At 35.3% G+C, this 14,957-nt stretch overlaps 2 protein-coding genes across 3 annotated transcripts; one reads left to right on the top strand and one right to left on the bottom strand.

The window, feature by feature from the left end:
* Positions 1-4,488: 4,488 nt before the first annotated feature.
* LOC109066979 (PHD finger protein 23B) lies at positions 4,489-11,605 on the bottom strand. The gene is made up of 5 exons (XM_042727500.1): positions 11,103-11,605; positions 9,910-9,941; positions 9,733-9,825; positions 6,922-7,525; positions 4,489-6,131 (listed from the first exon to the last, which is right to left on the bottom strand). The coding sequence occupies exons 1-5, from the start codon at positions 11,128-11,130 to the stop codon at positions 5,938-5,940; spliced, it is 951 nt and encodes a 316-aa protein (XP_042583434.1). The 5' UTR covers positions 11,131-11,605; the 3' UTR covers positions 4,489-5,937.
* Positions 11,606-13,097: 1,492 nt separating this feature from the next.
* Positions 13,098-14,732, top strand: LOC109066971 (heat shock factor-binding protein 1-like). Of its 2 annotated transcripts, none has more exons than XM_019083985.2 (4): positions 13,098-13,282; positions 13,826-13,892; positions 14,081-14,231; positions 14,466-14,732. In XM_019083985.2, the coding sequence occupies exons 1-3, from the start codon at positions 13,238-13,240 to the stop codon at positions 14,200-14,202; spliced, it is 234 nt and encodes a 77-aa protein (XP_018939530.1). In that variant the 5' UTR covers positions 13,098-13,237; the 3' UTR covers positions 14,203-14,231; positions 14,466-14,732. The 2 variants fall into 2 exon arrangements, with proteins under 2 accessions (XP_018939530.1, XP_018939529.1); XM_019083984.2 differs by having other exon boundaries at positions 13,101-13,282; positions 14,081-14,225.
* Positions 14,733-14,957: the final 225 nt, after the last annotated feature.

Raw genomic sequence — 14,957 nt, forward strand, 5'->3', positions numbered from 1 at the left:
GGTTTTGAGTGAATTGAAAATGTTGTTGCGTTTGGCTTTTCATTAGTGTTGATGGAAAAATATAATGATTCACTAAACACACAACACATATATGTCCTCAAAGTCATGGCTTACTGGTCAAAACATGGTTACTAAATCCTTTGATCTTCTTGGCAAGAAGCAGAGGTGTAAAAGTACTCAAAAATTTTACTCAAGTGAAAGTAAAAGTATCTGGCCAAAAACATACTTGAGTAAAAGTAAAAACATTTAGTACTTAAGTATTAAAAAAGTATAAGTACTTTTTTCTGACAGACAGGTTTGCATGTTGAAAAGAGAATGAAATAACTAGATCAAACGTTTGTTATAGCACCACCTTGTGGCCAATTTGTAAAACGACTACCTTTACATACTAAAGCTGCTCTTTACAACTGAAATTACTGCAAACTTTTAATGATTTTAGTAGGTGACATTTGACTATTTATAATAAAAAGCATGCAGAATTTCAACTTTCCTGATAACAAAAGAATGAGGAATGTTCACCAGGGGCATCACAACTGATATATTTATGAAGAACAGTTTTCCCTAGCGTACAAATGTAGATAAATTTGTTCTTTTCTTGCGACTAAAAGCATGCAGAATTTCAACATTCCTGATAACAAAAGAATGAGGAATGTTCACCAGGGGTTCATTGTCTTGTAGCCTACCTGTAAAACTGATGAATCAAAATTATTTTCCTAACTTTTTCAGGACGTTTTCTAAATGTTAAATGCAACATTTTGTATGGATTGGACAAAAAGCAATTTTGAAAATGTGCACTTTTCAGAACACCCTAAGGTGGAAATGTTCCATGATGGAAATGGATATGAACGTTTGATTTGAAAGGCTGCTTAAGGAAAACTGCATTTTACAGAGCTTTACAATGTAGTTTCTAACTGTAATGTCCTGTAACGTCTGTGGTTTAGATGTAATAGTAATTATAATGTGGTGCATTTTGAATTGCCACTTAACTAGTAATACAGTAACTAGTTGACTTCCTGTTATAGGCTATGGACTCAATAATGAAAGAAAAGAATTGGCATACATTTATGACTTGCTCAACATTCATAAGACAAAACCGAGTGCAGTCTGAAAACCAGACAAATTTATTTAGCATTTAATGAATCGCAAATGTAGTGAGCAGCATTGTAGAACCTCTGATCCACAGATTTCAAGACACCGGATGAAATCAGAGTGCAATTTGCACTGCGTATTACTCAATATCTTATTGAATCACCATATTAAGCACTAAAAAGGAAACACCCGTTATATTATCGGAAACATTTTGGAAAAATGCTGCATCTGTATCTACGAGAATTGTTGTACAAAAGGGCTTATATTTGTGCTGGCAATGCACTCTTTAGAATTTCATTGTTCTAAATTTGGAACACAGGAAGATTCTGGGTACTTATAGGGCAGAAATGAGAAGGCGGGATTGTCAGAAATGATCACACACACAGATATACATACACTCATTTTAGACTAATTAGAGTAATCAGCTTCAACGATTTGTTCTCAGTCTCTGTTGACAGACATCTGGGCGGATTGCAGCCGCCTTGTTTAGTAAAGGTATAGTTTATTTTCACCATGGGTTGTCTGTCAACAGCTAGTCTATGTCTGGTGGCCTCAGTTGCCAGAAATAGCAATAATTAGGATAGGGAGGGAAAAGAGGAAAAGAGAAAACGTGTTAGACTGCTGGTAGGCCATCTGCAGAGCTTACTTATGTATGTGTGTGTGTTTCCTCTGATAATACTACGAAAATCCCTAATGAGAAAGAGACAGAGAGGCCGTTTTGGTGTACGTGGATGGGAATCCAATGTTTTGAAACAATGAAATTGGGCGAGACGAGATTATCTGATACCTGAACAGGCCACACACAGAGTCTCCAAAGGACAGAACATTCAGAGAGTGTATCAAATATCAACTAGTTACAATGCTTGTATCAAATGTCTCATAAAATAACAAATAAAATCACAAGAGATACACAATATTTGGGAACCATAACATTTATTAGCCAGTATTAGAAATGTTATTATTTTATACATATTGGTTGATGTTATATGCTCATTTGTCCTATATTTAGATTTCTGTCATTCAATACTTAAACTTATTCTTAAACACACTAATAATTTAATAACACTTAAATGTAATCACTGGGAAATTTCAAAATGAAAATATAAATTTTTCATACTGTGTATTATAATTTTGGGAAGCCTAAATTCACTTGTAGCATATTTTTTAGTGTTTTAATTTTAATTTCCTCATGACAATATAGTGTAGAATTTTTAGATCAGTCATTAATTTGTCATTTTATTTTCATCAGTTTTTGATCATAAAATGCAAATAATATTGATTATTAGTACTGGACAGAATTTTAAAACCAGTGAATCCCTAGAAATCACACTATCAAATATATTCCCATTATGTTTTTGTTAATATATTGAATATATTATTGTTTTTTTTGATATGACAATATATATATATATATATATATATATATATAATATATATATATATATATATATTGTTGACTTAGGAAATTATATATATATAACTATATATGACAATAAATATATTGTATATATATATATTTTAAATAGTTTGAATATAAACATATTAGAATAATTCAGACTTGTCTTTATAAATACTGATTTTTCATTCTCTTGTAAGATTCTCAATGTAGAAATTGTCAACCTGTTAACCCAAGTTTGAACTAGAACATTATAACAGTAACCAAAATGATGCGTTAATCATGTTCTAATCTTTTTGGAGGGTGGGTGAAGTCATGCCAGACACACACACTCCCTTTATCCATAATCTCTCAGTCATCCTATATAAACCCACCCCAGCTTCAGGTCTACAAATACCCAAAACCCACATGCAAGCCCTTGACAACGAGGACAGCAAGGGAAGAAGGAGAAAAGGCAGGACTGTCAAACAACTCCTGAAGAAACTTCTAAAGGACAGACTAATTCACCAAGAAGGTAATCATTAAAAACACAATATACTTTAATTCAATTCTGAATTTTGTTCTAGTAACTGTACTGACTTTGCTCTAGTTTTTACCATTCCTAATTGGTTTATTGTGTTTGCAGTTATCATTTTAACTTTATACATGCAAATACTTTAAACAAACAAAAAAAAAAACTTTCATGATTTTTCTAAATATCATGGGTCACATTGTGCCCTCAGATGATGTGCTCCAGGTGTTTGCTACTTATTCTGGTTGTCTACTTCTTGATGGACCAGCTTTGTGCTTTCCTGATACCAGACAGACTACGAGTGAAAAGAGTAAATCTCTCATCCATCATATACAGAGTTAATTATCTTTTTGAGAGAATATGCATTTATATACAGTTTTTAATATAGCATTGCAATAAAAAAAAAAAAAAAAAAACACTTTAATATGTCACATATATTAAAACGCATGCGATTCCCTGCAGAGCAATTTCCGGTCGGATCAGGAGATGTCAGCGCACATCTATGAGCTCTCTGATCTGGCAGACTTGTTCCCAGGAAATGAAGGAGAAATGACTCGGGACTGGGACCCCAATCCAGCCAAGACTCCTGATTTCTTTTCCCCTGTGGAACACATCAATGTGCAACCAGCAAACAGCAACCACCGCAAAAACAAGGATAAGAGGCGAGTAGGAATATTTACTGTTAATTTTATGTTATTGTATTAAAAAAATACTATATTTATTTGAATACAAGTTATTAAATAAAAATTAATTAATATAATTTTTTTTGTTTTCATTGCTATACTTAACCACATAGAATTATTTTGAATATCTTACAATTTGTAAAGATGTTTACCATTTTCTTTAATATGGAATTCTTAGTTCTCTGTAGAAGCACTGTTTTCATGCCCAAGTTCACACACAATTCCAACATTTTTTTTTTTTTTTTTACCGTAAATAGGAGGAGGATCACTGTTCCTCTGGACCCCATTGGCAGCTCCCACTTGTCTTCCAGGAGCAGAAAGGTATTTGCATAAAGAGAAAACCACAGTGCTTTGACTACATATATTTGAATTAAACAGAGTGCATATCCTATCACTGCTAAAATCATTTTCCCCCTCAGGAGGAACCTGAAGAGTTTAAGGAACACAGTGCAAAGTGATCAAACTGACGGATGACATATACCATTTAAAAAAAAGGGTTTCTTATCTGGTTTAGTTTTGATCCTTTTTTGCTTTTGTGGTTTCTTCTTCTTTTGGAAATCTGTATTATTGAACTTTTGGTTACTAATAAGTCATTGCATCTCAGGTTTATAAACTGTGATTTATTTATTTGTATTTATGTTTTTCCAATATTAGCTTACCAGCTCCATCTAGTGGGGTGCAAACTGACAGACACTGTACTGGTGTTGCCGCAAAATAAAATGTACATGGATAAACTATCAGTTCTTGTCTCTAAAGTTCCTTCAACTTATTTTAAATCACAAAAACATGATGCACGAGAAACACGGGAGTGAGATTAGGAAAATTAGACGTTTTAAGCCCAATAAAGAAAAGTTTTATTTCTCCAGGTAGTTAAAGAAAACAATATTGGATGCAAAAAAAATATATATATTTATATACCATCTGCTTTGCTTTTCTCTTCACTTTCACATATGTACACTTTTCAAAATCTGTGATATTTACAGAGTGAAACATGAAGCAAGAGAGGTCTGGCTTTTGGGTATTTCCAGTCTCCCTTGCTACACAAATAAACCAGAAAGGGGAAAAAAAAATCTAAACAATGGTCTCCAAACTAATTCAAAAGAAAGAGCTCGTAGCATAAATGAGTAATCTTTACCAGTTCTCAGAGTTTGAAACCCCCAAACATGTCTTGAAAACAATAATTACAACCATTCTACTCAAGGAAAGCTTCAGCAAAGCTCCTACATCTAGCCTTCACATCTTATTAAACTCAAATCTTCCGAAAATTTAACACATTGAGAAAAAAAGGAACACTATGTTGTGCATATAATTAAAGACCAAACAGTTCTGATAGATTCTTTGACAAAGTACATGGGTTAACATACTGTACATTACCAGTAGAATTAGAAGAAATTCATGTTTGATATCAATAATAGCAACTGAAAGGATTCCCTGCTTAAATGACTCGTATAGCTCTTTATATTTGAACATCTAATACACATTAGCTGACTGGTCAAGTCCATTTGGGTGTGATTTCTGACATAAATTTTCAATGAAGAGGCTGTAATTCGAATGGTCTTATGATCACCTACAGGAAATGGCATTCAGACTAACACATTACTTCTATTAGTCTTCAAACAAAAGCCTCTCTCAATGAAAAAGATCAGTTCACTAAGAAATAACATTTTTAGTAACAACGGTGTCAACACAATCTCTCACAGCAGCTCTTTGGCAAAATCAGTACAATATTTTTCAGTATTTTGAATGTATTTTTATATTATATATATATATATATATATATATATATATATATATATATATATATATATATATATATATATATATATATATATATATATATATATATTTTAACTTTGAAATAGACTCTTGTAGTACCAAAGTTACCAATATAGTATACATCTGGGAAAATGTAGTGTGGCTGTGTTCTCTAACTTTTCCAACAAAGAAAAAAAAGTGTCACTTACTAAATATGCAAGCTGCTTATTTTAAACAAATGACAATTTGATGTGACCAAGGATAGCTTACATATCTCTGGAACAGTTACAAATGAGCCAAGATCAATTACCAACTCGGGAGGTAAGAGATCAGTTCAAACATTATTTCTCAGTGAACTCTGTAATGGAGACTACTGAGTGTAAAACATGTAAGGAGTAACTAGAAAGAGAGGAAAAAATGTATTTTGAAACCGAAAATGGTTTTGGATACAAAAACTGGAGAACTGGGAACACTCAGAGCTTTGAGGGAATGATCACTCTCATCTAAGTGTCTTTTTTATGACTTGACCGTCGAGAGTCTCTGCATTTGTGGCAGTTAAATATGTCAGGGACGTTAGACTTCTTAATTTTGGCGCAAGAGAGGTGCACCCACACGCTGCACTGACTACATTCAATCATGGGCCGTCCTGCAAACGGTTTACCACAGTAACAGGTGATCAAATCCCACGAATCATCCCCTGCAAGGAAAAGATGCAACAAATTATAAAAAAAGTTATATTAAATTGTAAAGCCATTAATGAAATTTAAAAATAAAATTAAAGTTTAAATAAAAAATAAATGAATGATAATAATCTCCTGTAAGGAAAAGATGCAACAAATTATATAAAGAAAGGAGTATTTAAATTGCACAGTCATTAATAAAATGATTTAGTGACTAATTAATAAAATAATTATATATATATATATATATATATATATAAATAAATGTACACTTTTTTTTATTAATTAGTAGGCACTTTATTATTAAGGGTTAACAAATCTTTAGAAGCTTTTTTTTATTTTTCTCTTTTGGAAATCATGATACATTTTTAGAATTCTTTGAGTTAGTAAGTTTTTTTTTTTTTTTAAAAAACACCATTTATTTGAAATAAAATATTTTGTAACATTATAAATGTTTTTTACTGACACTTCTAATTTAATATATCCTTGCTGAACAAAAGTATTATTATTTATTTTTTTAATCTTATTTATTCCAAACTTTTAAATTGGGTGTATAATGGCTTCCAAGCAGCAAAAACTGTTTTCAACGTTGATAAAAATAAGAAATGTTTCTTGAGCACCAAAATCAGCATATTAAAATAATTTCTGAAGGAGCATGTGACACTAAAGACTGGAGTAATTGCTGCTCAAAATACATAGATTTTACCACATTGATATAAAATTCAGTAAAAAAATTAAAATATTAAAATTAATATTTATGAGCATCTCCAAACCATCTAAATTTTCCTCAGACTCTAATAAACTCACCTGACTCCACCATTATGTCTTCATCCGCTATCCAAGTCTCTCCCTCACTGGAACTCATATCTGCCTCTCTGGTGGCTTCCTCCTTTTCTTCTTTTACCTGGGCCTGTAGTCTGCGCTCAGTCACTGCTCCCTGGTCCAAACGCTCCTCTCCATGCCCGAGACCGTTCTCTGAGTCTGTCTCGCTTTGGGCCGAGCTCTTAAGCTTCTTAAGGGCTTTGGACTGTTTGGGGTTTTTACTGCGCTTGATCCTTGCACGCTTCTCGCCACCGCTGCTGCTGCTGTCACCAGCGCCTGAACCAAGAGAAAGACGCTTCAGCTTCTTGTCCTTTTTGCGCTCAGCTTTGCTGGCGACCTGGCCCTCATAGAAAGGGTCTTTTAAACACATTTTGTCCATCAGGGCGCTGTCAGACGACAGCCGCCGCATGCTCTTGCTGCTCTTATTGGCACGAGCCTTGCGAACGAATGTGTGGATGGTGTGCAAGTCTGACGTGCCGTGACTCCAGTTGGGAGCCATGTTAGAACTCGCTCCACCTAAAACACTGCCTTCACCTGAAGCACCAGAGCTGTTTGGAGAACTGGAGGATGCTGGCGACCATGGCCTTTCCTGTGGACAGAGACACAACCAGAATGACTCAAATGATATTTGGTCATAAAACAGCTTACATCTACAAAAACAGGTTGAAAAAAGACCCGTGCAGGGCTAAAGACATTCTGTGGAGAAGACTGAGCGCACTGAAATCACAGCCTAAATCATGGGCATCTGAGGCCCAACATCCTGCAGATTTAAGCGCCAACTTGTCCCAAAATACCTGCCTGGAAGTTTCTAGTAATGCTGAAGAGCTTGATTACCTTGGGTCAGGTGTGTTTAATTGTGATTGGAGCTTAATTCTGCCGGTCAGTGGCCTTCAAGGAGCAGGACTGGCCAGACCTGGAGTAAACTATGTAAACCTGTGGTTCTCAATGCCAATCCTGTAATTCCCCAAACACTGCATGTTTTGGATATCTCCCTAAACTGACAAACCTGATTTAACTCATTGGCACCAACAGCTAATTCTCAGAACGATCGATTATTGGGACACATAATTAATGTAAAAAAAAAAAAAAAAAAAAAAAAAGTCCACAGAACAACCTACTTTCTATTTTAAACTGTATGAACTAATTATATGCTAAGACGACAAAAGCAAGTTGAAATATACACATCTAAAATTGGTATGATGTATATTTAATGAGGGAATTGACATGATATACATTATAGGTGGACATTAAGACATTTTTAATCTTTCTCCACTTCTCGTATATCATTTGTATGATAAAAATTGCGTGATAAGGCACAGCTTTAGTAAATGTTATTAATTTTAAAATGAAAAACATTCTCATGATTAAAGCTTAAATATATTAATGCATGTTATTATTATTATTATTATTATTATTATTACAGACCTGCCAACCTTGGAAAAATTTTTTTGAGTAGGCATGGGGGTCAGCGTGGGGGGGGGGGGGGTGGGTGTTTACAGTTTACTGTTTTTTTACTGTTTACCTTAACTGTTTATATTTTTGCTATTTAGTGGTTTTTATGCCATTAAAAAAAAAGAGAAAAACTACAGCACACTTTAATTAAAACTTCAGTACACTTCTGTATAGGGCTGGGCGATATGAGCAAAAATTCATATCTCTGGTATTTTTGGCTGATCTGCGGTATACGGTAGCCTATATATCTCGGTATTTTGTATTTGGATTAAACAAATAAAGTGAATGTAAGCATGTAGGCATATAGCTATTATGTGCACAAAACGGGTTAAAATCACTGTATTACCTGTAAACATTGCAATCTAAAAACAACAACAACAAAAATTTAAAGCAGAAGACTTAATTGAGTAAAAAGGCTATTTTGATTACCCCCATTACACTTTACAGTTGCTATCATCATACAATACACTTACTTTATAGTTTTAAAATGCTACGTCATATTTAATGTCCAACTACAAATATTTCAGCAAAATGTATATTTTAGTCAAGAGTTATTGCGCTCCCTATTTCATGTAGCTCTGTCTGATTGGCGTGCATGCGCGCTGCGGCGCTCGTTCTAATTGAAGTCTGTGTGAGATTAGCGGGAGATCGCTAAAGCAGAAGCTTATGCACTTCTGACAGCAAAATTAGTAAATATTTCCATTGGTTTTAACATTTACAGATGCAGAATATACCTGTGAAATGCAAGTTATTGCATGAAGAAAAACAGCACATCTCCAAACACATTAAACAGCGCGTCTCTGTCACCCTCAAACACAGCCTTTCTGTCAGAGCATCTGACGTGGCGCGCGCGAACCCCTTTGTACGGAAACCATAAACTATAGGCTTCTAGGAGAGAAATAAACTCAGGAATTATTTAAATGCAAAACAAACAAAAGACGCTATGATTGGTTTAACTCTTCATCTTTTTCTGTTGCTTGTTTTGAATACTGCCGGCGCGTGGACAGAGGCGTAACTAGATTTTTGCGTAGTTTAGGGTGACAAATCGTACCAGCGTACTTTGAGGTCAAAAATGCGTAGCCGCTACGCAAAATGCGTACAGGTTGGCAGGTCTGTTATTATTATATTTCAACAGCCCAATTAAACAGTTCCCAGCCAGATTTTTAACTTGGTTATTATCTACAAAATCCAGTATGTGTCAAATTCTGCTCATTAGCGCATTAGTAAATGTTTGGAATGGGTGTCAAAAAGGTGCAGCACTAAGTCTTCTCTGTGAACAAGATTTTTAAAAGGGCTTTAATGCATGAAACCACACCTAAATGTGAAACAATGCTCCATTCTTACCTCCTTTGGAGAAGGGATGTAACCAGCATATGCAAGAACAAAACTGCAAAACTTGTTGAAGTCCTCCACTGTCCTCTTTCTTCTCTCTGATGGCTGGACATGAAAATCATTTATTAGCAATTTGGACAAGCACTGCCATCTGTTGGATGAAAATCTTATTTTCCTTCTTTGACTTACCAGAGTCTCTGCTTTGCACTTCAGTAATGAATCTATGTAGCAAAAAGAAAGGAGAGAGAACAACATTAATTCGTTTCCTAAATGACAGATCTAACCAAGAAAACTTAGCATTCGGAATAGATTGGTGCAGTTTTCATTTTTACAAACCTGGTGAAAGTGCGTTTTCGACGGTGAGCTAGCGCGCTAACTGAGCTACTCCTCGCGACACCCTGTTGATTGAGGCGTAAAATTCAAGTGCGCAAGGCACCATTTTACACCCAAACATCCACACGATTCGAGAGACTTCAATCGTGAAGAAAACTAAACTAATGTAGCGACAAACACTATAAACTAAAGCGGTGAAAAGGCGAGAGGACGAAGCAGCTTGTGGCTTAAACCTTGCTCTCGACGTCGAAACACGCCAAGACAACTTTTCTGGTTTGGAAACTGCTTTAAAAACATACACTGTTGATCTTAATATAGTTACAACGACCAAATCTATAAGTGTTGAGAGGGAACATACACCAACGGCAATACATTTAACGTTACCCCGGCATAACAAAGAGTTACAGTCAGGCAGCGAAATGCTTCAACGCTAAGCAGCGACCAGTCTTAAAAAGACAACATTTTTGCCTTAAATGACGTTAAAATATCAGACAAACAGCATAACTGTGTACTAATAAAAAACTATTCAACTGGTACCTGGTTAAAGGGGTTAATAGCGGTAACTAGTTTGAAACCGAGCTTGTTTTATTTAGCGAAGTCAAAATGCGCAACGCTGCGTAACTGCGGTTTTGTAAACCTGCCCATTAAATCATTTGAACGGAAAGCAGTGGTTGGATATCAGGCATGTTTTAAATCATTTATGAGTTACTGCTTAACAAATGGCCACAATCAACTCGAGTAATTTCACTCCATTGCACAAGATAGCAACTCGGCTAATCCCTGTACGAAGCAGCTCGTCGGCGCAGAAAAATGCCCCCTGCTTCATAAACACAATCAAACAGTACAAAGTGGCTGGCACGGAATCAGGTTTTCTTGTGAAATCAGTCTGCTGAACTAAAGGGTATGCAAAGTTACTGCAGTATTAAAGCTGCTAACAGGCTAACTGACTTTGCTAAAACTGAACGATGATGATGATGATGATGGGTGTTGCCTATCACAACATGGTCAAAGTTTGAATATTTGAAATTCAAGTTTTATGTTTTCCTTACCTTGGTGCTCGGACATTATTTCAAGCATTGTCGCCTGATAACCTCGATCCTCTTCAGTTGTGTGACGCCGTGCAGCGTCAATCTTCGCCCGGCTTGGGCGCAGCGAGCCCCGGCTGACTAGCTGTAGTCCAGTTAGTTAGCTGGGCATGGGAAGGATTCAAACGACGGCTTTACTTCGTTTTACAAAATGGTCCAATAAAATATCGTTGGATCTTAAATCCCTGGAAAGATTGATTAACTTAGTTTTGGCCAGCAGCAGCGTTGCAAAAATGATCCAGCTGGCTATTCAACTACCTAACGGGCTACCAAGTAAAAAAGAACCAGTGATAAAACCAGGGATCCAGCATGTTTTTACGACGAATTTTAGTAACATAAACACTGCGTTCGCGTTATTATGCCTTTTCGACGAAAGTTCCCCAAAAAATACGTCTGCGTGTTGCCTCCAGCGCGCCTCACGAGAGCGACGACGTCAACTGACTCCAGAAACCCCTTGCGGTCATATTGCTGTTGCGATGTAAGATTTTCTCTCCAAGGGTTTATGGGACATGTAGTTCAACATATGAGAGTTTCTGGCAGACGGCACGGAATCCAATGACGAATAAACAACAATACCCATAATTCATTGCGCTAAGCTGTGTTCATGGGAAATTGAGTTTATCTGTTCCAAATCCTATGGCTTGTATTTGATGTGTTTGCATAGTTCACTGGTTTAAATAAATAACGGTACATTTATTAACTTAAATATTTCTATGCAGATCGTTTGACATTTCAATCAACATGTAAGATCAGTAGTTTAACAGACTGCTTTCCTGGTCATTTCGGTTGCCAGTGACGTGTTTTAACATCAATCCCAAGCCTGTGGAAAGCCCAAGCAGCTGTATTTCACGAAATAAACATTTACCTGCGAAAGGGGGCGCTTGGCGGCTCAGGGAGATTTGGCTCACTGACGACACTGGTAAATAAAATAATGAAAATCTAGAAAATATTTAGTATAGTACGGATTAGGTGTCCGTGGGCCTGAAAGCGTAATAAAATATAGCCCATTGAAGTAAAATATACAGAAACTTTTTAAAATTTAGCAATGTCAAAAGACTATAAAAGATCTTAAAAATCTTAAATAGCATAAAAAAGTAGGGCTGTAAAATGATTAATCACGATTAATCACATCCAAATTAAAAGTTTTGTTTACATAATATATGTATGTGTACAGGGTATATTTATTATGTATATATAAATACACACACATAAATTATATATTTAGAAAATATTTACATGTATATACATTTATATATTTATATTCTTATATTTTATATTATATATAAATATATTAAATATATAAACATAACATATTCTTCTAAAATATATATATGCATGTGTGTGTATTTATATATACATAATAAATATACACAGTATACACACATATATTATGTAAACAAAACTTTTATTTTGGATGTGATTTATCGTGATTAATCATTTGACAGCCCTAAAAAAAAGACTAAAATGCTATAATTTATTGAGGAAGGAGAAATAGTGACGCTTCTAATAATCATAAACACATTTTCTTCTAAATTTTTTGAAAAGCCAAGGAAACTTTAAAGTCTTGGTTAATTTAATAATCATTTTAATGTATTTTAGTTAAATATCAAAAATCTAATTTATTCTAGTAATCCAATATAAAATATTATCAAAATGCAACTCTTTTACCTATATTGTCATCCCAAATCACTATTTATGCACCGATTTTTGAGATATATGTGTCATTTAAAACCTCCCCTCTTTTATCACTTAATATTTCATTAATGTCATATAATTCTTTTTAATCTATATATTACCTAAAATGGTTATATTTGTATTTTTTTTAATTAATTAAATATACCGAATACAGTTGTAAATGTCAGCTAGACGTGGGCCTCGCCTTTCTGAGCCACCGAGCGCCCCCTTTAGGACATAAAAATTATCCCCTCCATAAGAGCAAAAGCCGATCTGCTGATTTGAGTTCACTGAGCAAACCTCTTAACAACGAAATCAGCGACTGCTTCGGGGGCAGTTTCCACCTTGAATACATCACACAGTACTGTACAGCCTCGACAGGGCTCTTGATCACGCGAAGGCACGTAGGGGGTTTTGAAGAAAATATGTCTGAGAAGGACCCTAAAACATCTCAGGACCTGACTGTTGTGGTGAGTATTTGATTTTTACCGAGATACAACACTGGGTCGTGCACTTACAGTCGCCTAGTATTCAGTCACGCTCGCTTCAATAGCCAAAGTGAATTACTGTATAATGAGAAGTGCTGTTAAGTGCGGTAAGACATCATTCATTAATAGCTCTGTCGTGAAGTTCTATTGAAAGATCACTCTCGTGCGTTCCATGTGTTTCAAATGCATTCTTTCATTATCAATCTATAGTTAAATTGCATTAAAATGTAGATGGAATTTTTTTTCCAGAAGGGTTATACAACGAGGATTTCTTTATTTCACTGTTAGCTATCTTGAGTGATTATACGATGCTGAGAGGTTTCCCGTGTTACTATGGTTTCGCTTCCACGCGTGGGCGGGGAGCATGCCCTTAAACTGCTGTTTTTACTCCTGTGTGGGAGGCCCACGAAGAACCCACACGATTCTAGACGGATTTCATTTAGGCTTGTTGGACGCAGTGTTCATTCACAATATTTCAGAGTTTTAAATCTGATTGTTTGTTTAATATTTTCCTTCTTCGTTTAGGTACAGACCTTGCTGCAGCAGATGCAGGATAAGTTCCAGACCATGTCAGACCAGATTATTGGGCGAAATATCCTTCCACATATGCACGTTTCTATCAGTGTAATCAATTTAGTACCTAACTGAGTGGAATGCACTAGCTATGTTTTTGTGCACACAGTCGAAACCTTAATTTATTAGAAGAAAATTCATGCTTCCTAAATGCTTCCCTATGTGATGATAGCTTGCTCAAAATGAGTTTTCTCTTAATTCTAATACTTGATGAGATGAGTACGCGAATCGATGACTTGGAGAAGAACATCTCCGATCTCATGACTCAGGCAGGTGTGGAGGAGTTAGAGGAGGAGACAAAAGTCACCGAGACCTCTGGAACAGCTTGAAGGCAATGACCAACAGCATCCTAGTAAGCGTAGGTGGTGCTATTGCCACTTTGAAGATGCCATTGTTACAAAGTTGTTACTATTTAGAGAGCACTTATATTCTATAAACTGCAGTAGAATACTATATGTATTTGAAATTACATTTGGATTGATCTGCTTGTGACACAGTCAGGTTCAAGCTGCTTGTAGATTTCATTTTGTTTTGTGGTATTCCTGCAATGTCTTTGTGTTTTGTTTAATCTTTAGTATCTTTTCTCTTTCAGACTGCCAAGGAACACAGTGAGGACCTTCTACTGCAGTATCAGAATTTTTCAATGAAATGTGAATTAATCCTTTTTTAAGTAATTCATTAAAAATGGTGCTTGCCTATGCGTATTACATAATATATTACATGCTGTAAGGTTAACACTATATTACTGGACAGAAGATAAACAAATTAAAACTTGTTTTTGTATTTATTCATTGCAATCACAGGGGAAATCATGTGATTCCTGCATGTTTTGCTGATTATTAAAAACTCCATGAAATGACTTTAAAGTCACTGTTTTCTTTCCTGTGTGTTTCCTTCATTGGAAAGTATATGTAGTCAGATGGTGTAGTTATAACATCTACCAGCAGGGGTTAACTGGGTCATGTTAATCATGCATAACCTTGACCCACTGGATGCACCACAAGAATGTGCACAGTTCTAAAGACTTCATTAACAACTAATGCCGAGGGAACCATATCAGCCAAACTGCTTGAAGATATGTGGT

Source organism: Cyprinus carpio, chromosome B7 (assembly GCF_018340385.1).
Source record: "Cyprinus carpio isolate SPL01 chromosome B7, ASM1834038v1, whole genome shotgun sequence".
NCBI classification, from domain to species: domain Eukaryota; kingdom Metazoa; phylum Chordata; class Actinopteri; order Cypriniformes; family Cyprinidae; genus Cyprinus; species Cyprinus carpio.